The 22,635-nt window shown below is 50.1% G+C and overlaps 5 protein-coding genes across 5 annotated transcripts; 3 read left to right on the top strand and 2 right to left on the bottom strand.

Annotated features, from left to right (window-relative positions):
• Nucleotides 1–3,366: 3,366 nt before the first annotated feature.
• FTJAE_5516 (transcription factor RGM1) lies at nucleotides 3,367–5,610 on the top strand (the record flags this gene model as incomplete). Its single annotated transcript, XM_037352032.1, has 2 exons — nucleotides 3,367–3,851; nucleotides 3,918–5,610. 2 exons carry the CDS (start codon nucleotides 3,367–3,369, stop codon nucleotides 5,608–5,610), a joined length of 2,178 nt encoding a protein of 725 aa, XP_037207358.1.
• A 1,498-nt stretch (nucleotides 5,611–7,108) lies between these two features.
• Nucleotides 7,109–9,506, top strand: FTJAE_5515 (pathway-specific regulatory nit-4; the record flags this gene model as incomplete). The annotated part of the gene is made up of 6 exons (XM_037352031.1): nucleotides 7,109–7,279; nucleotides 7,325–7,749; nucleotides 7,797–8,112; nucleotides 8,171–8,505; nucleotides 8,554–8,916; nucleotides 8,972–9,506. The coding sequence occupies 6 exons, from the start codon at nucleotides 7,109–7,111 to the stop codon at nucleotides 9,504–9,506; spliced, it is 2,145 nt and encodes a 714-aa protein (XP_037207357.1).
• A 1,421-nt stretch (nucleotides 9,507–10,927) lies between these two features.
• Nucleotides 10,928–13,843, bottom strand: FTJAE_5514 (trehalose 6-phosphate synthase; the record flags this gene model as incomplete). The annotated part of the gene is made up of 3 exons (XM_037352030.1): nucleotides 10,928–11,469; nucleotides 11,520–13,467; nucleotides 13,685–13,843. 3 exons carry the CDS (start codon nucleotides 13,841–13,843, stop codon nucleotides 10,928–10,930), a joined length of 2,649 nt encoding a protein of 882 aa, XP_037207356.1.
• Nucleotides 13,844–17,488: 3,645 nt separating this feature from the next.
• FTJAE_5513 (globin-like protein) lies at nucleotides 17,489–18,450 on the bottom strand (the record flags this gene model as incomplete). Its single annotated transcript, XM_037352029.1, has 3 exons — nucleotides 17,489–17,924; nucleotides 17,976–18,246; nucleotides 18,351–18,450. 3 exons carry the CDS (start codon nucleotides 18,448–18,450, stop codon nucleotides 17,489–17,491), a joined length of 807 nt encoding a protein of 268 aa, XP_037207355.1.
• Nucleotides 18,451–20,286: 1,836 nt separating this feature from the next.
• FTJAE_5512 (xylanolytic transcriptional activator xlnR) lies at nucleotides 20,287–22,537 on the top strand (the record flags this gene model as incomplete). The annotated part of the gene is made up of 2 exons (XM_037352028.1): nucleotides 20,287–21,458; nucleotides 21,505–22,537. 2 exons carry the CDS (start codon nucleotides 20,287–20,289, stop codon nucleotides 22,535–22,537), a joined length of 2,205 nt encoding a protein of 734 aa, XP_037207354.1.
• Nucleotides 22,538–22,635: the final 98 nt, after the last annotated feature.

Raw genomic sequence — 22,635 nt, 5'->3', positions numbered from 1 at the left:
ATGTGGCTAGTAGAGCTTGGACTTGTCGTTCCTTGGCTATACTTTGGGATGAAAGAAGTACCTGGTTCTTGACCACGATCCACCAGGCACGCTAGATCCATCCGCAAACATACACCGCCGTGAGATGCATGCAGGCAAACACTTTGGAGGCACCTGCTGCTCGGCCTGCATTGAGAGAACCAGTGTGCTGGCAGTTGACCCTCAGTGCGTCATACGAGGTCAGCATTGAGTTTGTCCTGACTTGTACGGCATCTTCGGAATCAGTGGCCAGCCTCTTCCTCTTGCTGCGAACTATCAAATGCCAGCTTAAACTCCACAATGACCGTTACCTGCTACCGAGATACACCCATGCGTATTCTGATTTGCGACATTTCACGTCATTGCTTGCGCCCAACGGCGCCAGTGCGATGGATGGACCTCGTGGACCGGTCGAGTGGTAGACCTTTCATACTGGAGCCATCAAAGCGACGGTACCTTCCAATTTATCAGACCGCGATAATGGAAGCGAATAACGATGCAGCAAAGACATGTTCATCATCGGGAGAGATGGGTTTTATTTGAAAGGGTTGCATTGCTTTGATATAGCTTGACTTCCCGCACGATGTTCATCATCGACCTGAATCTCAAGCCCACCGACCTACGGGATCCAGGCACCATTGTCCATTCCCCTGCTCACCTATCTTCAAGCTGAGAAAAAAGTGACTGTGTGTTAGCGTTAGGGACGCGGCGAGGGGTCTGTATCAGATTAGACTGCATCGCATGGGTAAGCCGGCTGCATCCAGATGACCTGGGCTATCTGCACTGACTGGGTGACGATTAGACGATGAACAATCCATTATTGCCTCCCAGTCTGCTCGACATCGCTTATTGGAATCATGATTTCTAGGTATGCTGCTGCAAGCATGTCTATGGCAACTGAGAATAAGATTTGGGCAAACTCCATCTGAACAGTGGTGAAAGCCGGAATCGTGTTGTTGCAACAAATTTGTGGACTTGCACCGAGCAAGTCCAACGCCAAGCCCCCGACACGGCCCCTTGCGGCTGGTCGGCCAGGGACGGCTTCGCTTCGAGTCAAGCAAGCACAGGTTTTTGGTTCAACATGCAACTGGCGCGAGGTTTATTTTTACCATCGCACAGCTGTAGTTTTGGGGTCCCTGTGGGTGAAAATCATCAAAGCGCTGTCTCCAACCCTCATTGACATGGGCCCTTGATCCACCCAAGGCTGAGAACCCAACCCCTCGCATGCATGCTGGCTCCTTCTGGGTTGACGATATCCGTATTATCGCGAATCCTGCAAGTTGGGTTTGTACCCTGATCCAGAGTATTAGGAGGACTGGCTCACAGGCATACGCATTGTTAAAGCTACGTTGAGGATTCGCTTCACCTGGTATCAGTAAAGTTCTGTAAGATATGACTACCTCTGAAGCGGTCGAGAAACAACGCACCGAGAGACTAGGTGCTTTTCAGTGTCCATATCATCCTTGGACAGGCTGGTCAACTGTCAGCTTGCTTTACCACTAGCTTGCAGCTCGTTGGTTGATCAAGCTACAACGCTTGCAGGGTTATACCTCGCATGGGTCATATCAGGTACATGCTGGCGCTATGTACCTGGCCCGCCCCCTGCTCAACAGTGCAGGTGACCTGTACCTGGCGGCTCTGACTGGCATGAGTTGCTGTTCGATGTGCCCTCAAGATGGAATTATTCAGCAAGTTGTTGTGAAACGACAATCAGTCCTTGATGCCTCTGCTTGGAATTGGACCCGCGGGGCTGGATACTACAGTTAATCAAATCGTTCTGAGCTGCTGCAATCCTACCCACCACCTCGAATACAGGTTTATTGTGTCCAACAGTCACCGCTCAGGAATACGGATACTCCCAAGCAGCATCCATCGACTCATCCTGCAACTGTAATCCGCTCCCCACCAAAGCCGGCGGTGCCTTGTCCTCCACTGTCAGGGTTCCCACGAGACGAGACGAGCTGCCCGTGGTCGGTCGCAAACTGGCAAAGCGGAGAATTGTGTTGGCGCCGTTTGAACCGAGACCAGAGCTCCGCGCCCAGCCAAACTCAACACCCACGCCACGGCCATCCAGTGCCAGGCTGGGTTTGCAGCCAGCTGGAGAACCCTAAAGAATTAGGTTCCTGTCGGACTACGGTGATCCAGGTCAATGAGCATGACAACAGTGAGCACGACGACGTGAGGTGGCTGACCTCTAGATTGATTGGTCGGGCAACGCAACTAACAAAGACTCTGTCTTAGTGCAAGGGAAACAAGAGAGTTGGGCGACTCCATCCTGCCTCCATGCACCCATCCCGGATCCGGACTCCACAGACAATCGATTTGGGGCGGAAAAGCAACCATAGACATACATCATCGCCACGCTTGCCCCTGCGGCCCTGCCACTTTTTCCCTCTCTGCCCCTGTCTCGACTCACCAGTTTGCGACTGTCAACCTTTTTTCCTACCTTTCTGCGTCACGCACGTTTTGGTTCACGTTGTTACTGCAGTCTTTGTATGCAAGCAACACACATACAATATAGTTTCGATTCTGACTTTCTCGGTTATCCCTTGATGAATTCAAGTTGCAACCACAAAGGATAGCCCTGGAAGCGACGAATTATTCCGTCGAATGGGTTTGGCTGCATCGCTTTCGCATTTACTCAAAGAATAATTCTCAACTCATCTCAGTCTGGTCTGTGTCACTCTGCGGATCTAGGCCCTGACCTTGGCTGGCTTGCATCACCACTACGCACGCCTCCCTCCCCGCCGGCATTTCTACGTACGCTCTAAGGCGGGCCTTAGTTAGCAGGTCGTGGGTACTGTAGGAGCCTGAGAACGCCTCTACTCATTCTCTTACAACTCTCACACACGCTCCCTGTTTCTCCATCCTCATTGTCTCTCTTCTTGACCCCTTACATCTATCCCTCTATCCCGTTGGGATCCGTATTCTGCCTTGACTTGTACATGTCCCTTTTTGTGTGTGCGTGTCTTGTTGCACCCTGACTCCTCGGACTATTACTTCTTATCTCCATATCCCCCCCCATCGCCAGAAGGTTTTCGTCCTCCACAGGGTTGCCTGTGGCCGTCATCACCCGCCTCGCGATTTTTGCTAAGTCCTTTGGCCGTCTCGCGGTTTTCTGTCTCAGTGAGATTGTCGGTGCATCCAAGTGAAAACATTGCAGACCCGACAGCACATATAGCGGTGCATAACGATTACCCGACCGAATTCTCGTACCTGTGTGACCAGGACGTTGCACCCTCCGGGCATCTTTCTCGCCCTTTCCCGAGAGGCGGATCCGCGCAACGGTAATATCGTCACTAATATCGATAATACTGCGGCCAGTATCGACTTCGAACTTTTGTCGCCATGGCGGCCGCTTTTCGTCCAGTGAATTCCCCGCTGGCCATGACGGTCTCCCGCGAAGACGTCATGGGTTCATCGACCGCAACTCCTCGACCCAACACAGCCCCTCATACACACTCACAAATACCTGCCGACGATGGTGCGACCCCAACAAGGGCAACTTTCAACCTGGCCAGCCAGAAGCCACTGCCATCTAGTCCCTTTCCCCAAGGAATACAGATGCCCGAACAACCACCGAAACCAAAGATGCCTCGGCGTCACGACTCACGGCATTCGACCAAATCAGGAGACTCGGGCGACGTTGATATGGACGATTCCGATGGGGAGACTGGCACCATTGAGGATGGGGCTGGATCCGACGACGAAAGTGTTGGAGCAGACGGACCCAGGTCAGGCAAGAAGAAAAAGTCGCAGCGCTTCTATTGTACAGACTATCCTCCTTGTAATTTGAGTTTTACGCGGAGCGAGCATCTTGCCCGGCATATCAGGTTTGTGGTCTTCCTTGGTCCCTCGACCTGACTTGGTTTGTCGTTAATGCTGACTTGTATCAACAGAAAACATACAGGAGAACGCCCATTCCAGTGTCACTGCTCTCGCCGCTTTTCAAGACTCGATAACTTGAGGCAACATGCACAGACGGTCCATGTCAACGAGAACATTCCTATGGACTCGCTAGCTGCAACTGGTTCCCGGTTTCAACGGCAGATGCGGCCTGATCGAATTCGGCAAGCCGGTAATAGAGCCAGAGCATCAACAGGTGGTAGTGCCGGCGGTCCTCAAAGAGGACATTCCAAGTCGCTCTCTACCTCGAGTATCACCAGTGTCAGTTCTGTCGGTTCGGCTTACAGCGTTCAAGATGCCAGACGGCGACCGCCTCCGTTGGTGATGGCAGACCCTCGCTCGCGATTATCTTTGGAGTCTTACCGGAGTGCTATGGAGGGGTCTTACCCTCACTACCGACCTGCTTCTCCTAGTGATTTCGGAACACCAACTTCGTCTACCTTCTCAACTGGGCAGAGCAGCCCCAGATGGGGGCCAGGCGTTTCTTCCCCAGCAACATCACACTCACGATCGCACAGCATGTATACCTCTGGAAGTCGGACACCAGGCCGCCGTTTGAGTGTCCCAGGGAATCCATTTCAATCCCCCGGAGCACCAGGGGGAAGACCAATGATGTTTGGGCCTGGCCCCGCTAATGCTTCGAATGTGGGTGCTCTCCCGCCAAACAGTAACGGCATCCCTCCATCCCCAACTCCTTCATCGACTTCTCAATGGTCCCGAAGGGAGTCAATGTCGGAGGGTGATTGGCGCCGAAGAACGTGGCATCCAGACAGCCGCAATATCAATGGGAACCCCAGTCAGCTAAGCTCCGTTGTGAACCAGTCATCTGTCCGTCCGAACCCACCGCCACCGATCGCGAACCCTTCCGCTTCTCAGTCGTCCTTCCGCCTGCCCGGTATTGAGTCGTTCGACCCTCTCCCACCTGCCACCCCACCAAGGAGACAGCCTTCGCCCATGATGGTCGATCAAGAGCCTCAGATTCGAGCCTCTTATCCACCCCATCTCCCCGAAACCCCGATGCAGGACGAGAGACGAAACCTCAACTTGTATGATGCGAGCCTTCAGAGAGGCCTTAATCGCCTTGATATCAACCACAGTACACCACCTCGTGATAGTGCGGGTAGCTGGGCTTCCGAAGCAAACAAGGCTGTGCAGGCTCAAGCCGAGCACGTGCGGCTCAATCCTCCTACTGTTCGTTTCGAGGAGCGGCCTCCCGTATACCAGGGACCCAAGCCTCCCCCTACCTCTGCCCCACGATCTCTCCATCAACACACAGTCTCTGCCCCATCTATTACAACTTCGAGAGAAAATAAGCGTCGCGGGTGGTATAATGGGCCTGTTTCCGTCCATAGAGACGGCCGATCTCCTCAGGAGCAGCAAGATCCACGGATGGCTCACGTGGATAGGATGGTGCATCCGAACTTTACTGGCTTCAGTGGATTTCCTATCAAAGAAGCACCACTACATCCTCAATATCAGCAATCACCACAACAACCACCCCCACAAAATTATCAACATCATCAGCACCCCCAGCACCCTCAGCAGCAACAGCACCCGCATCAACAGACCCAGCAGCAACAGCAACCGCAGCAACAGGGACGACCTGGCAGCAATGGCTCTTTAGGCCGCCTTGAGGCGTTAGTTGCTGTTGCAACAAGCGAAGGATCTACTGCTGCAGCATATTGAGCTGGTTTATGCCTCATCCATCCCGTCGTTCTCAGACGACAATGATTTGACGACTTATGACCTATTCCCTTGAACCGTCTTTTCCTCTATCTATACCTGGCAGCGGAGACGACGCACGTTGCGGGCATGATCCTTTGCATGATACACGACCATGGAATTTTCTTTATCTCTTTTGGTACAATGACATCCCTACTCTGAATTTACTTGGCTATGGGTTCAAATAGCAGCATTCAACAACATCCCATCGGCATTGGTATCTGACTCTACGAACCGACATTCTCTCCAACAATCTGAAACGACTGGCCCCTGGGAGTTTACTAGACTGTCAGCTGAGCTTGTCAGATGCTTTTCTTGCTTTCACAGCTTTATTATTATTGTTTTTACTGAGGGTGTCTTGGCTTCCTTCTCCGCTAGGCAGGATCATGATCTGTAACGGTGAAGGAAGACGTCATCCGACGGCGTGATACCCTGACTTTGTTTGCATGAAGCGACATCAGTACATGATTTGGCCGTATATGAATATTCCCAACCTCTTTGTACATCTTGCGGTAATGGCAGGCAGGGTTGGCTTTGTCGAACGCCGTTGCTTGATTGTTGGAATGCTTGGGGCTAGACTCAGGTGGTTTTGTGAGTTGCGTTGGTCAAGTTTGACGCTTGTGTTGTGATGTGTCGTGCCGTGGGGTTGGAGGATAGGTTTGAAATCGATACCCCGTGATTTGAGCGGTTTCTTAGTTCTTGTTTCTGTTGGCGTTTGTCAGGATGCTTGGTTTGGTTTAGACATGTGTCTCAGGATTCTCATGACCTTTTCTTTTATCAGGGAGGCAGTTGGTTTGGCGATGGAGTTGCGGCTCTGTTTACAGATTGATGAGGAGGAGGCCTCCTGTGTTTCTCGACGTTTATGATGATATCTATAGTTTTATACAGCGATGAGATTGCTCAGACCTAGAGCTGGGCTATAATGCAAACCGAGTTGAAAATTTGATCTGGGAGTGATTTTAATGTGACCATGATTCAGAATATCCACCGTGATATAAGGTAGATAGATAGATAGATAGACGTCAGTGCGGATATCAGACGTGTAGTAAGGAGACTTATATATCCGGCGTCAGTATTACACACATGAGTTAAAAGGTCGATCACTACCAGGTCGGTGACGGACTTGAATGGATCTCAATAGAGCTCACATTCACTCGCTTGTCGAAAACTCCGGGGCCAAATAGGGCAGATGTGACGTAGCATATACATCATATACAGAAGAAATGTCGTCGAAGTTACAGGGCATGGAAAGGACATCAATTCTGACAACCCCAGGTAGACAGGCTTTCAGAATCTCTTTCATAGCATTATCATAATTCGCCTCTTGATCTGTTCAACCATAAGTCGTTAATTGTCGAATTAGCCCTTTTAAAATGCCTGTCGCTGATCGCTGAGAGCATCAACCTCTCGCCCTATTTGAAACTTTAGCACCCTCAGCTTCCAACTTCATCTGTTGATAAATATGGATGATAATCCAAGTTCGTCGTCGTCTTCTGCAGGCCGACTTCGGGCTCTTCTGCCAGGCCCAACTCCTGAAGGAGGCTCACCCAGGCCTCCACCCAAGCTGAATATACCCAAGAGAATATCTGTCAAGACTGCATGCCAGGCTTGCAGACAACGCAAAGCTAAAGTTGTAGAAGCTTCTGTGTCAAGATGGGTAGTTTACTGACTCTAACAGTGCAATGGCCAAAGACCAAGGTGCTCTGGCTGCATTACTGCTGGGAGAGAATGTCACTATGCCAGCAACCACTACGAAGCCGAGGCTGCAGCATTGAAACGAAAGCACGATGAACTAAAAGAAAGAATCGTTGATCACGAGAGCCTTTACTCTTCCCTCAAGACCAGAGAGCCGCATGAGACAGACGAGATACTGCGGAGAATACGAGCCGGAAAGGACGTCAAAGGCGTTACTGAAGACCTTCAGGGAGGGACTTCAGCCGCTCCCACGTCTCGGAAACAGGCAAATCCTCTTCTGCGAAGCAATAGCGACAATACTACAAACAGCGCTACAACATCCGGAAGCGCCAGCTCCCCAACATTCTCAGCGACACGCGTGAGCCTTTCCCAACCTCAACAGCAGACACGGACCGGACTCACAGCTTTGTGAGTACACCATAAATCCCCAAACGCCTGTCTAATCTTTCTCTCAGAAACGACCAACCTGGCAGCCTATTTGAGGCAGCCTGGCGAGAACCTCAGGGCAGAGCCCCTGACGACTCTGCATCCATTGATCTCCAAGGGCATATACTCCCTTTTTCGCGATGGACCAACGTCATACAAGATGACAAGTTTCTAAGCCACTTGCTACTATTGTTCTGGACGTGGGACACATCATGTAACCGTATTATCGACCGTACTATCTTCGAAGACGACCTAAAGAACCTCGACCCAAAGGTAACAGGCGTGCCCTCAGCACTGCGATTCTGCTCACCATTTCTCGTCAATGCCATTTTGGCCGTTAGTTGTGTATGTAGGCTTTACCACCCCCCTTCAGAGTCTCTGCAGGCTAAAACCAAGAATACAGCTATATACGACGAATCCGATTACATTCAGCATACCAGACGAACTCAGTACCCGAGGACAGGTATTCGCCCAAGAAGCCATCCAGTGTCTGAAGCAGGAAGACACAAGGCCTTCATTACCGGTGGCACAGGGTCTGGCACTTATGTATGTGTATGAAGGCGCCCTAGGCAACGGAGAAACGGCGCTCGAGTTCCACAGGCTTATGCAGTCGCGGTACTTGGCGCTGAGACTTGATGATATTTATCGTTCTACGGATACTGCTATTGCGGGTTCGAGACAGAGGGCCGAAGCGCATGCGTTGTCTTGGATACAATGGGGTTTCTATGTTTGGGACTGGTAAGTAATGTGCTCACGCCGAACCAAACTCACTGACATGTGTCTCAGGAAACCAATGCATGGCCTATGCCGTCGTCTCGTTATCAAGAAGCCTGCACGAGATAAAACGTGGCAAGAAGAAAACTCACCGGTGAATAGAACCGAGAACCCAGAGTATTGGTGGTTCTCATATCCTGTTTCCGTAGCACCCCGGCGGTCGATGAAGCGTGAGATATTCGAGGCCGAATGTAACTTTACCGAAATAACAGAGCAGGTTCTCGAGTTCCTCATTCCCTTGGAGCAGGGAGTTCCACCATCTCGAAATACCGGACGTGCTGTAGAGTTGTACTCTAAAATCATGGAGTGGAAGTTCTCCTTGCCGGAGGAGCTAAGGGCTGAGAATGCGGTTCTTCCCGCTGCTATACTACTACAGTAAGTCTTTTACAAGATGATGCAGAGTATTGATTGGTAACAGCTATGTATCTAGTCTAAGCGCGGATCTCGTATTAATCAGCGTTCTTCAACCCTTCGACCGTATTCCCAAATCGGTCTTCGGCCCCTTCATTCCACGTCTTACCTCCTACGCCCATGCAACAAACGCCATGTCAACGATCTGGCACTTCCGCGCTCTATACACGATCCATAACGAACACTGGCTTATCCAAGCATGCTCCGTCTGCGCCTTCAAAGTCCTGTTCGCCATTGAAGAGAGCCCTATCCAACTCGAAACATTCATAAAAGCGTGCCGAGCCCTCATGGAGCTCCGAGAAGCGTTCCCTGTCGCGGAAGAAGTCATATACGCTATTGAAACAGTGGTAAAGAACAAGGAGGTAAATCTACCTTCGTATGCGAGGGAGTATATGCCTAACCGTGCTGGAGATGGTGTGGGAGACCTGAAGGGTGTCAGGGTAAGGGATCACAGTGTTATTGTTGAGAAGGCTAGTTCGGATGGTAGTGAAGATCGGTTGACTTTGACGGGTCTGCTTTCAACATTGACTCCTAGTGAAACGGGACTGTATTAGTTTATATAGACAGTTTATGTGCATGCATATCTAGATAGCAGGTTGGCGTTACCAGACGGTCAAGGCGCGGCAGCGCGTAAGTGTTTGTTGTTGGATATATATATATATATATATATATGTATGTATTGCGATACGCTTTTACAGCAAGGAGGATCTGGTTTGCCAGCCTCTTCGCTAAACACAAATACTTTGCACTTGACAAATACAAATCATCCAATTTGATATTGGTAAGTCGGTCTACCACTCTGATAGGACAAAATCCCCAGTTGAGTTGACGATTCGAAACATCATAAGCCCAGTCAATATTACACTTCTAATTACCTGTGCCATGCTGGCAACGTAGGAGCTTCACAGTCTCGGAGGTGAGGCCTGGACCTTAGGAACAAGTTCTGCTGTCAATCCTTTAATGCTTCAACTTCCAGAAAAGGACTTCTATGCATTGGGATGTGTCCAAGAAAGATGGAACAAGGTAAGACACACAGGAAGAGCAGTTTCACGCTTACACAAAACACAAGCCCCAGTGGCAGGTCTGTACCTGTGGTAACGTATTCTGGAAGTAGCCTTGACCTAATGGCTCCAACCTCATGGCTAGGAAGGGTCCAAAGAAAGACATCGTTGACAACTTAGACATATTGGTACACTGCAGTTTACAGCTGATCTCATGTCTCGAATAGACATTCGACGCTCCGAGTATCCTTTATGAGTCAACGTCTACCTGCAGGGTGATGAACTGCTCCCATAGCCTGATGTTTAGCCTCTCAGAGTCGTAGTCGAAGCCCCAGCCATGCCCGAGAACAATAGTATTCAGGGGTAAACTTGACCAAGTTGCCGTAAGTTGGCAAATTCTCAAGGTCTGCATTACTTGATTCGTGCTCAGGTAGACAAAGATGTCGGGGTTCGACTCTTTTGATAGCCTTCTGAACACATCTCTGCAGTTTCGAACTATGGTCAACGGGGAGCTGATCCTCTGTCATAAAAGCCTTGCTGGGTTAGTCGCTACAAATCGGCGGTAGTTCAGCTTATGGCATGTTACCAACGACTAATTGGCATTGCTTTAGTGAACCTAGTCAAATTACAAGTTCTCCTGCCAAAGGTATAATGTGTATACAGGCCGTGACTTTGGACTGGTTCATGGACGACGATACATGAGCCCACGATACTTAACATCGGTCAAACATATATTACTGCAATCCACGGATTTGTCTACTTTCAACTCATTATCATTGGCATGTACAACAGCTAATATCATGAACGCTGAGAACTGTGTGTGTCCTTCGTGCACGTCTCCACGCTATCTTCCCATTTTCTGTATACTACCCTTCTTTGTCTTTCATCGCTGTCCATTCCATACGCCCACCGCCTGTCTATCTTGTCTTCGTCTTGTCCAAAAACGCCTGGAAAAAACAATAGTTGTTCTGTCATTACCGCTCATCATTGGGAATATGCCCCTCGACAGCACTCAGCGCCCCCAGATTCACCTCGCCGAGACGCTCTCCAACATCCTGGACACCAGCGAGGAGAGCCACGCACTCGACTACATCCTCTGGTTCCAGGAGATGCGACTTGGCCAATGTGACCTTTGTGCTCGCTCCGACGGTGACTGTGAAGACGTGGTTGGCATCCAGCACAGGGCCCGAAGCGGCATTAAGGCTTCGGAACATGTCCTCATCCGTGAAGTCGTCACCCATGCATAGGGCGAACTCGAGGTGCCCAGATTTGTCTTCAGACTCGGCGCCAGGTGTGTGGTACATGGTGATGAGGCGCTTGGCGATCTCGCCCTTGTTGATAAACGTGGGGCGAACTTCGATATTGGCCTTACCAGGCATCACCTCGACATCCCATTTTGCGCCAACTGTAGATTCGAGCTCCTTATGGCACTCTCGTGACATGTGAATGCCTTGCTCGGGGTCGGCCAATCTGTAGTGCCAGGTCAAAGCACATCGCTTTCTCTCGATAAAAGAACCTTGTTTACTGTCAGCGTGTGTTAAGTGGAACATGTGACAGTGTACAAACCTTGAACCCTGTCGGTGTATTTCTGGAAGACCTCCATCACCTCAGCCTGCCATCCCATATCGAACTTCTCTGCGAGGTTCTCCCACTCATCTGAGCCGGGGTGCTTCATAAAGCTGCCGTGCTCGGCTGAGAATCCAAGACGTCTGTTGTTGCCAAGATGTTGCTTCAAGAAATCCTGGTCTCGTCCCGAAATGATCCACACAGCATTCTTGGGGTCTGAAGCCAACAGGTCAAGGGTGTGAATAAGACGCTCCGAAGGCACTGCAGCACTAGGCTCGCGCACGATGGGCGTCAGGGTACCGTCATAGTCGAACATGAACAGGCGTTTGTTAGCTGAGCGATATTGGGTAAGAAGAAGAGCTCGGTCGAGTAAAGGAGTGGAGTTGGCAGAACTGCTGTCTCCAAGAACATTATAAACCTTGCGGATGAACTTAGTGATCCAGGACTGCACATTGTGCTCAGTAACGTGTTTGTAGAGACGAGACTGCATATCTTGTCGCTTGGCTTCGGACATGGTGAGAGCCGCATTGATCTTCTCAGCAACGCCACTGAGATCCCAGGGATTGATGTGGATGGCATCACTGAGACTGTGAGCGGTACCACTGAACTCTGAGAGAATGAGAGGAGCATTGCCCTCCTTTTGGCAGATGATATACTCTAGACTTGTGGTGTTCATGCCGTCACGCACAGAGGTGATGAGACCAATGTCACCGGCACGCAGAAGAGCAAAATACTCGTTCTGGCTGAGGTACTGCGGGTAGTGCTGGACGGGAGAAAATCCCAGACTTCCGTACATGCCGTTGATGCGCATAACAAGCTCGTTGACACGGGACGCAACCTTCGTGTCGTCCTCAAGATCCTCCTTCTCAGCCTCAACGCTAGTGGGCGAGGTGACCTGGATGAGAACAACCTTCTCACGCCACTCAGGGTACATCTCAAGGAAGCGCTCGAAAGCCTGCAGCTTCTGGGCAACACCTCTGACACTATCCAGACGGTCACGTCCGACAATGATCTTCTTTCCGCGGTAAAGCTCGCGCAGTGCGTTGTACTTGGCGGTCACAGCATCGGTCCATGCATGGCTTTCAACCTTGGCAGCGTCAATGCCAATGGGGAAGACGCCGACTTGCACACGAGTTCCATAAGCATCAATTCCGAGAGTATCAGAGGGGAACCCAAGGATTCGGGTGCAGCAGCTCAGGAAATGGCGAGAGTAACTGTATGACTGAAAGCCAATGAGGTTTGAGCCCAAAACACCCTCAAGAACCTCCTTTCGTCGAGGCAGACAACGGAGGAACTCGCTACTGGGGAAGGGAGAATGCAGGAAGAATGAGATGTACATGTTAGGTACTCTCTGTCGCAGCATACTGGGAAGCAGCATGAGGAAGTAGTCATGAATGATGACGATATCGCCAGGCTTGTAGATCTCGATGATCTTGTTGGCGAATTTCTGGTTCATTCTATAGTAATCGGCCCATTGGACACGTTCGCGTCGGCCGTCGTTCGGCTCATGTTGCTTGTAGTGTAGGAGGGTGTAGAGATCCTGCTCAGCATAGCGTCGCCAGCGTGCCTGGTCCTTGAGAAGGATACCCTCAGAAGTGGCCTCGGATTCATCGGAGAGCCAAACCGGGTAGGTGCGGATGGTCTTGTTGTGTGACAAACGATACTCGAGGCGGTCTTGGTCCTCGCGAGGTACCCAAAGACCATCTACGGGAGGAGGAGTCGGCAGGCGCGCGTTGCCGTCAATGGGAACGGGTGCGGAGAGGGCGTTCAGCGATGTCGCACCAAAAGTGTTTGGGGCGGGCGTGCCGGGTGAAGAAACGACGTCATCAGTTGGAGCGTCGATTTCGCCGGTCCACGCGACAACGGTGTGATTCCACGGGGTAGCGTCGGAGGAGAGGTATGCGAAGGAGTCAAAGAGAGCAGATTGACCGCGACGAGATTTCAAGTTCTGTACAGAGAGCAAAAGTTTAGCTGAGGCTCAATTTTCATGTGACGAGGGGTAGGGGGGGAGCTGAGCCTGGCAGGCAGGGAGCTCCTCTGTAGCTTTGGTTGGAGAAGAGGGGGAAATGCAAGCTAGAGAGTGAACCCCAGTAACTGATAGTGATACGAGATGAAATGTTGAGGAAGCGAAGCGAAGCGAGGTGAATAGTTAGTTAGTTACATACCCAATCACCGCCTTTTCGATAGACGAAAGAATGCGGTGTGTTGAAGGTAGCCGAGATAATGTTACCGCTCAAAGCCAAATCAGGGTTGGCAGCTCGAATCTCGGACAAGGACTCGCGGCGGCGCAAGTTGGGCGCGCCAGTTTCGCTGGTGGTTGCCATTTTCCCGGTCAAGATGTGATCCCAGAATCAGGCTCGGGAGAAGGAGAGAGAATCAATGCGAGGAAAACCGTGGACGAGGAGGTGTCAGCTGGCGTCTCCTTTGGGGTTGTCTTGTCGGAGCAAGGTGATCGCCGTCTCTCTCTCGCGGGGAGGGTAGACTATGGAGTAATGCGCGCGCGTATTCCGTGGTTAAGACGAGGCAGACAAGTGATGGAACAGAATACAAGAATGATATAGCTGGGCTTAGAAGCTGCGCGAAGCAAAGAAGTATTGGGTTTGAGAGATGAAAGAAGAGAAAGGTTGTAAGGCAAGGTTATGGCGAAGGAGGGAGGGATGGTTAAGGTTGAGCGGGACTAAGAGGGAGAAGCGAAAGGGAAACCAGCGATTCTACAGGCTGGATAAGGTAAGAGTAACCTGGGATACAAGCAACGGTGACGTTAGCTGTACCTAAGGTATCTGTTCTGTCCCCAAGAAGATGGGACATACATAATAAGTCAAGTCAAGGCACGGTCTGGTCTAGTCTCAAAGTCGGGCCGGGCGGTTTCGGCGACTCATCGTCGTGTGTTGCTGTGCCCATCCCATCCAATCCATCCAGGCGGGAACTGCATGCTGTAAGGTAGGTACTCAGTGACTGATACAATGGTTGAGGTGGTGGGGCATTTCTCTGCTGTAAAAGTGAGGTGCCTTGCTTTTTGCGGGCAGACCACTAGGTAATGGATGTAAAAATGGCACATGGTGACTTTACTGAGTACATAATGACTTAGGTACAGGTAACAACCTAGATCTAGATACTGAAATTATGAGCAATTGATCGTGTTTGTTAACATTCACAATTTCACTTCAAGTGACTTCTCCAGGTTCATCTACCCCAGAAACCATAATCTCTCCATTTTGTCGCAGTATCATGAGCCCTCAGCACACCTTGTGGCTCACGCGCCGGAGCAAAATTCTTAAAGGCCCGACAGCTGCCAAGATGCTTTGGCTTGGGTCGCCAACTCGAGTGAACCCAGAAGATGGCTGCCGATCAGGTACAAGTGAGCTTTCAATGGCTGAAATAGGTGGCCTAGGTAGCTTTGTCTATCAACACGCATGCTGTAGGTATAGTAGACAGACGACCAGCGTTGCATTATCTTCAACGTCGATCCTCTGACAGCACCCGAATGCCGTGATAACCCTCGTCATGCAAGTCCCTTTCTTGTCTGGCTTGTTAATACTTGAAACTCTCACTAAGTGAGTATCGCTTCTGTTGACCACCTTTTACGTCGGACCATGTAGAAAGAAGGTGATGGAATTAGATATCTGGGGCCTCGCATGGTGTTTGTTTCCATGTGACCGTGCGTGCCATTGAGTTGGGGATAATCGCGGGGGAGGGGTAATGAAAGGAATTCGGCCGACAAACACCATTTATTGCTTATTTCAACCATTCACGAAGCTGAGAAAGCATTGGCAGCACTGACTCAGCATTTTGATTTGCTGATGTCTAGTTACCTATCTTTATTCAGCTTTCGCATCCTCTGAGCATTCAAGTCTGTGCTGACTGTCAATGAAAGTTTCTTCGTTGGGTTAATGAAGTGGTTGCGATAGCTTTTCATGATATCACGATACCCTCATGGCTCGAGGTCAAAGTTGATCATGTGTTCTGGGTTGAAGCCATTCCCGCTCAATGACCTCGCTCAATCCAGTATCGTGAGACTCATCTTTAAGATCGTCAACTCTAGTCATCATCGATAAATGTCCACTTCCACGATCGATAAGATGCTATTCAAGAGTCTCCACTGGTTAATGCACCAACGATAAACAAGCAATACGGCACAGGCGCCAGCAATTGTGCCCCAGATCAGCCCGAACCAAACAAAAGACGGTGAGGACCCCTTTGACGGAGGTGCACTCCCGAGATGCCAGCGCTCCGCGTAAAGCTCATGATACTCTGTGAGCCTTCTGGGCCATTGTCATATACAGCAAAAGGATGAAGTTGCGCAAACATAGTCCAAGCTTCTAATTGACAAAATATGACGCAGCGTTTACTAAATCGTGGTTAATAAGAAATTGACGGTGCGCATTTCATTCAAAATTTAGGCGTGGACTGGCCATCTTTCGGTCCAAGTCCGTTCACATCGAGCCGCATCCGGGGCTTATCCCCCGGAGCCGCCCTGTGCAAAACGACCCCGCCATCAGTTTTGCACCTACATAGTGCTGAAAAGAACACACACGCCATGGGCGGGCCGGGCCATCAATCTCATCATGCCTCCATCATCGAACTCTCATATTCTGAGCCATCCACCATCAGACGTGACCACACGTTCCCGGCAGTTGATACTCTTCATCGGGGCGTTTCTGCCGAGCATTTTACTGTTGTGCGAGAATATCCGATCACTGGGAGGTATAGTTGCTGATAATTGGATGTTTCCCTACCTGCAGATTATCTTCGATGGTGGCTGCGTCAAGTATGCATATTTGAGTCATTTTAAGTGTTAATTTCCTCATTATATCTCTGTTTACTTTCAAATTGCTTCTTTTGCTTCTTCCACTGCCTAATTGGAAAAACAGGCTGCCTCTACCTGCTCTTGTTGGTTGGTTCACGATAAAACCTCGTGGACCCGTTACAACAGTATTATTCATACACCACCAGAATTTCCGAACATGGGCATGTCTTATTTGCTTGCATACTTTGCTCTGCTTCGCCCGTTCGATATGCGCATCTCACTCTGTCTCGCCTCAGTGTGGTTTATCGACGAACTATCATTGGAGGTTGACTTATGTTTCCAAGAGGCTCGAGACTGTCTAGACTCTAGAATGGAACAACGATTCAAGATCCCGGCCCGGTAACGCCGTTACAAGTGACAAGAACTTCCTGATGTTGACACACACAGAAGTAACCGCGGTATCGAGCGTTTTATTCTCGGGATCATTTTTCTTCAGGCATTCTTCTCCTTTCATTCTCGTCGTCAAGTCCATCATATCATCTCGAGCTTGAGCTCAAAGCTCAAAGAACCCCACCGAGAAGCACATTATTTCAAGGATCCGCCAATGACAAAAACCTCTCCAACTGCCCGTCATTCCCGCTACAAAAGCCCACCACGATCCAATCACTTGTCCCATATTAATATCAGATGGAGCCTCTAGTTGGGAATCGCCCAGGAACCTTGATGTGACGAGTGGTCCAGACTCCAACAATCGTGATCTAACAATCGTGGGCCCGCTGCCCCTCCAAGGAGGACCAAAAGCTCCAGCGCCATGACGCAAGTGATGAAAACTCCGTTTGTTGACTTCCATGCGAACGAGTATTCCTTGATAAGTAGCTTTGGCGGCCGCAATCTTGTGGGCTCGACAAAATGCCGCGTGCAAATGTGAAGTTACAAGTATGCACGCTTCTCATGCAGAATCTGCAACCTACAAGAAAGCCGTTTTCGAGGCCAAAATTATGAGGATCGAGTGAATAAGAGGCGTGGTATTCTTCCTTCCGTGATTCTCATACTGATATCAACTCTATCCTAAAGAAATACAACAAAAAAGATTTCCTTGAACCCCGAATGTCCCAATCCCACCCCAAAAATAGGTCATTATCACAAACGCCGGATATGTGTTGTTAAAAGTCCATCATCATCTCCACTTGAGACCAACCTCAATGATCTGAGATCTAGCCTCTTACTTTTCCTCATCCTCAGCTGGAGCACCCATCCCCGAGAAGGGACACACACCACCAGCGGGCATACCACTAGGATGCGGAATTCTTGAGGGGGCGTTCTGGTGATGTTCTGAGGCATCGTCCTCAGTTCCTGAACCACTGCCCTCTCCAATGATGCGCTTTCCATGCAAGTAGCCCTCGCGCTCAATCTCGATATCAGAGTCGCCTGTCTCGAATTCGGCACCGTCCTTGACATGCCATTTGGCCATGAGATCGTTCTGGATCCATATGACCTTGTTGAGAGCCTTGACAAGAGCTGTCTTGCGCTGAATGTGTAGACGAGGATGCGAAAGGATAGCTTCGGTCATGATGTCCTGGATGAAACCGAGACACACACCAAGATGGACGTATTCGATGTGAAGAGGGTGCTTGCGACCAAGGCCAACATGCATCATTCTAAACAAGTCAGTCTTTGCTCAAGGATCCTGTTGAAAGGGGAATACATACCCGACCTTGTCCAGATACTCCCAAAACTCCATCTTGCTAGGATCTGAGCACAGTTTCATAAGATAAGCGCGCAGAAACATCTTTCTGTGCAGAATTTGAGGGCTGTTCTCGTCGGGGATTTCATCGAGAGGGCCTTCGAAGGAGGTACTTCTGGTGGTGAAAGCACGAGCTGTGATATCGTATTGGAGGAGTTTCTTGTAGACGATGTTGACGACGGCGGGGATGAGAGCCTTGACGTATTTTGCGCCAGTGATGAGAGCTTCAATGTCACCTAGAAGCGCAAACTGTTAGTTAGTTTTGAATAAGGGATAAAACTTGCTCTCAATTGTGAGGTTGATGTCGAGTTGTGGGATGTTTACGCTAGGTGTAACGTACGGCTTGAGAAGTCGAGGAATGAGTGAAGATACTGAACACGGGCTTCGAGGTTCGTGTAGAGGTCCTCGCGATCGATGTGCTTCATAGGTCTGGAAGTCATCTTGACGGTGTTTTTAACTCCGGTGGCTGTATTCGAAATGGGTAGCTTTGTCGCTGAATCGTTAGATGAAACCCGTAAGGTCTATTCTTGTTCAAAGTGAGGGTATAAGTCGCTGGATGAAGGTGTCGCAGATCGTGGGCGCAAGAGAAAAAAAGGTTGATTGAACAGTCGATATTTAACAGTAAAATTCTCAGCTGATTCAAAAGCTCGTGTGATCCAGGTTAATTTGAAGAATTTAGTCTTCGCAAGCAATAGATCGATTATACAGAATCGCACGCCTCGAACAACAGCCAGATATCGGTATTTATTGGATTGCCTATCCTTGGTAATTTACCCCTCAGTCCCTTGTCCATGACAACTTTTTTTCTTCTTCAGCGATTATGCGCGTGCTCATGACACGAAAGCTCTTCCCCCGAGTCTCGCCTTGCTCCGTTGGTAGTTTGTCAAGCTGAGCACATCACGCCAGGTCGATATTATCAGACGATGGTGATGGTGGGCTGATGAGTGGGTCTGTTCAAGGGTCTGTGATTATCGGTGCCAGCCGGACGCACCCGAGGAGACAGATGAGATGAGATGGATTTGTTATATCTTATTTATATTATACTTGGTACAAATACAATACTGAAAGGTGGTATCCCGACGCGTGACATGGTATTGGCGGTATAGACTGTGAGGTTCTGATATAGGGACTGAAGTTGATGCTTGACAGCTTGAGTGGGTATCGACGGCGTCTTGCGGGGATGATCAATGAATGCTAGGCTGATTCAAAAAGGGAAAATCAGCTTAATGTGATTGGTGTGAGCTCCAAGCTTCGAATAGGTAACCGTTGAAGGCGGCGGACAGCGACAGCTAAAAATGGAGGGTGAGCGCTAGATCAGACAATCCCATATTCCAGAAAGTCGTTCGAGATCTACACAATGGCATTGTTTCAGGATCTAGAAGCTTGTCGGATATGACACAAGTGGCACAGTCCTTGTTTGTGTATCTTCGATTCATGAATACCCTTCTCTTGCATTCTGCTCTGACATGCGTGTATTGCCGCTATCGCTTGATGCTCGACTTGCCCGAGCCACATATGGAATTCTCATTGTATTGCTAGAAAATTGACGAGAAGGCCAATTTGGAACAGGCCCATGCTGAAATCTCGACTCATCCGTGCGGTTCAGCCGCAAGCAGGGACATGATGCTAGATTCCCGAATTTCCCGACATCATTTCGTCATAAGATGAACATCTATACCCCACGATGAGCCATTTACAGGACCCTTGCTGTTGGGCAAGGGATGGCGATAATTGTACTGCATTATGAATTAGGATTATTCTACTGACTGGAGTTTCAGTCGAATGAGAGGTTCGGGGTTGTATTGCATACGTTGGAGTCTGGCACAAAAACATAGTAACCATTCTGTACCGGACACATGGATCAACACGAAACAAACTGATTCATTGAATTTAAAAAAGAAAGCGAGATGAATTTTGCCGTAGTGATAAAACTATACACATTATTCCATAAAAAGAAATACTGTGAAGACTGTTTTGAAGTCATAATTCACAGTTCTGGAGAGCTGTCCAGGGTAGATAAGGTAGACTGACATAATCAGAGAGCACGTGACCTCATCGCCCACCAACTTCTTCCTTTCGGCTCATCGGCCTCACCTCGCTTCAACACCCTCCAACACCCGGGAATCCTCCGACAATCAGCCATCGCGACGGCCGCAACCATTCAAACCAGTCGAGTCCGGCGCCATTCTCAAGGGTCCCGCTTACGGAATACCACAGCTCCGCCAAACGAGCTCCGTGCTCCGCTGCAGGCCGGCTCAGCCTGGCAGCTCGCCGCCATGTCTGGCTCACCACCTCCACCATCACCAAACTCCCATGCGACGGCTCACGCGTACGCGAGCAATGGGCTCGAGATGCTTCAGGCCGCAAGCGATGCGGCCCACGCTATCACTCAACAAATGAGCAATCCCCAAGCTCTCCAACATGCCGCCGTAGCTGCCGCCGAAGTCGTGGGCCACCAACAACCACATGCGCCCATGGATCCTCCAGACGGCATGCCTCATGCGACCGAGTTGCCTACCCAGCTTATACCTGGAAATGGAGCTGTTATGCGCGACCCAACTATCAACCCGAAGCTTACTCGACTGCGGCGGGCCTGTGACATGTGCAGTATGCGCAAGGTCAAGTGCGACGACAGTAACATACCGTGCCGACCGTGTCGAGAGCTGGGTGTAGACTGCACCTACAACCGCGAGACGAAGCGTCGGGGACCACCCAACAAGCATGCTGAGGCCGCAAAAGCTGCCAAGCGCTCACGGGTTGATGTACCATCGGCGGCGACTGCAGCGGTGGCAGCTGCGGTAATCGGATCTTTGTCTCCGTCACCGCAGACTGCGGCAAAGACATTGATGAACATCTCGTCCGATAATGTTGATGCCGAGTACATTGCGCCTATGCCGGTACTGGAACTGTTGGTCGATGACTTCTTCACCTACATCCACCCGCTTGCGCCATTCCCACACGAGCCTACGTTCCGTCAGTCATTCGCCAACCGTGAAGACCGCACAAAGCCCGAATTTCTTGGTTTGCTGGCGAGCATGATCTGTGCCCTTGTTGCATCCTTCCCACGGAGTGCGAGAGAACATCTCAAGGCACAACACAGCACCCATCTGTTTCCCCGAGCTATCGTCATGGTTGAAAGATGCCGTGAGATTGCCTTGATTACACGTGGGAACAAGTGGCAACTCAAACAGCCAAAGACTCTGGACGATGCTGCGACCAGCTACTTTCTGGGACTGGCATCGGGATACACGCATCAGTGGAACGCTTCTGGCCAATTCATGGCCGAGACCCTGACCCTCCTCCGCGAGCTGGGATTCAGCCGGCCCAAGCACCCTGGTGATTTGCCGACATTTGGCAATGACAACTGTTCTCCGGATCCTCTTCCGTTCAACCATGTCAAAGATCAGATCGGGAAGCGTATCTTTTACTGCCTTCTTCTCGGCGTACGGTAAGTATCGCTTCCTCTCGTATTGGACACTGCTGACATCTCTCAGATCCTTTTCTCAGCTTGGTGCATCTTCTGCAGACATGGTGATTGCACCATCAACACCCAGTCTCCCATATCCCGCATACCCGGAAAACGTTGATGACATCTGTGTTCTCGCCAATGAAGTCATTCACCAACAGGATGGCAGTGTTACTCTGCTGACAGGCTTCCGTTTTGCTATTGACATTTACACTACGATGAATGGTATTGTCAGTCTTGAGCTGGCTTATGGCATGAGCACGCTTCCCTGGGCGGATCAGCGCATTTTGCTTCGAGATGGTCTTATTGCAGCCAAAAGCATCACCGACAACCTGCCACCAGAGTTGCAGCTTGGAGACCATGGTGTCGAAGCAAATACCATGGCCAGTCTTGATGATTCTGGCATGCAATACGTGCCTCCTGCATGGCCTAACAGCCAGCCTGCCCACGATCTTCGAAACGTGATTAAGAACCAACCCGCTCGGCGTAGGCATCTTCAGTATGAGATTCAGAAAGCCAACATCTTTGTCTCGCAGCTCGCTACACGTTCGTATTTTGTTGAAATGTACTTTGACCTACGGGATGTCCATATGGGAGAACAACGACAGGAAAACAACCATATTGAGGGCCACTCAGAGGAGGAAAAGGCCGCACAGGATGCTGATGAGAAGGAGATTTACGAGTTCATGTCAGAAGAGCGGGAGCTGATTGTGCAAAACCTTCTCACAGTTTTGGGATCGATTTCGCAACGAAACATGGAGCCGAATGGTGGATCACTCATTAACAAGATCCGACAGGTTGCATCGACACTTTTGAATGACGCTCCTGAGCGTAAGGGACCATTTGCGGTGAAGTCAGAGGAGGCGTTGTCGCAGTTGATCAATATTTTGGTCAAGCTTGAAAAGACGGGCGCTGGCACTGGAGGTGGCATCGATGCGCATGCACAAGATCCGTCACAGATGACATCGCAGGATGAGGAGGAAGAATTGCGTCACTGGGCCGATTTAAGAGATTACCAATTGCGATTTGCAGCGAATGGCGGGTTTGCTGGAAATCTGTAGACAATTGGGGTCAGAAAGATGCGATGAAACAAGGTGTTGTATTACTACAGAAGGGTAATGAGGAAGATGTGGTGTCGATTTGAGGCAGCATACATGTA

This window comes from Fusarium tjaetaba (genome assembly GCF_013396195.1).
Source record: "Fusarium tjaetaba strain NRRL 66243 chromosome Unknown NRRL66243_c0000107, whole genome shotgun sequence".
In the NCBI taxonomy this organism is placed as follows: Eukaryota; Fungi; Ascomycota; class Sordariomycetes; order Hypocreales; family Nectriaceae; genus Fusarium; species Fusarium tjaetaba.
Note: the sequence above shows the minus strand (reverse complement) of the source record. Positions and strands in the feature narration are given on the sequence as shown.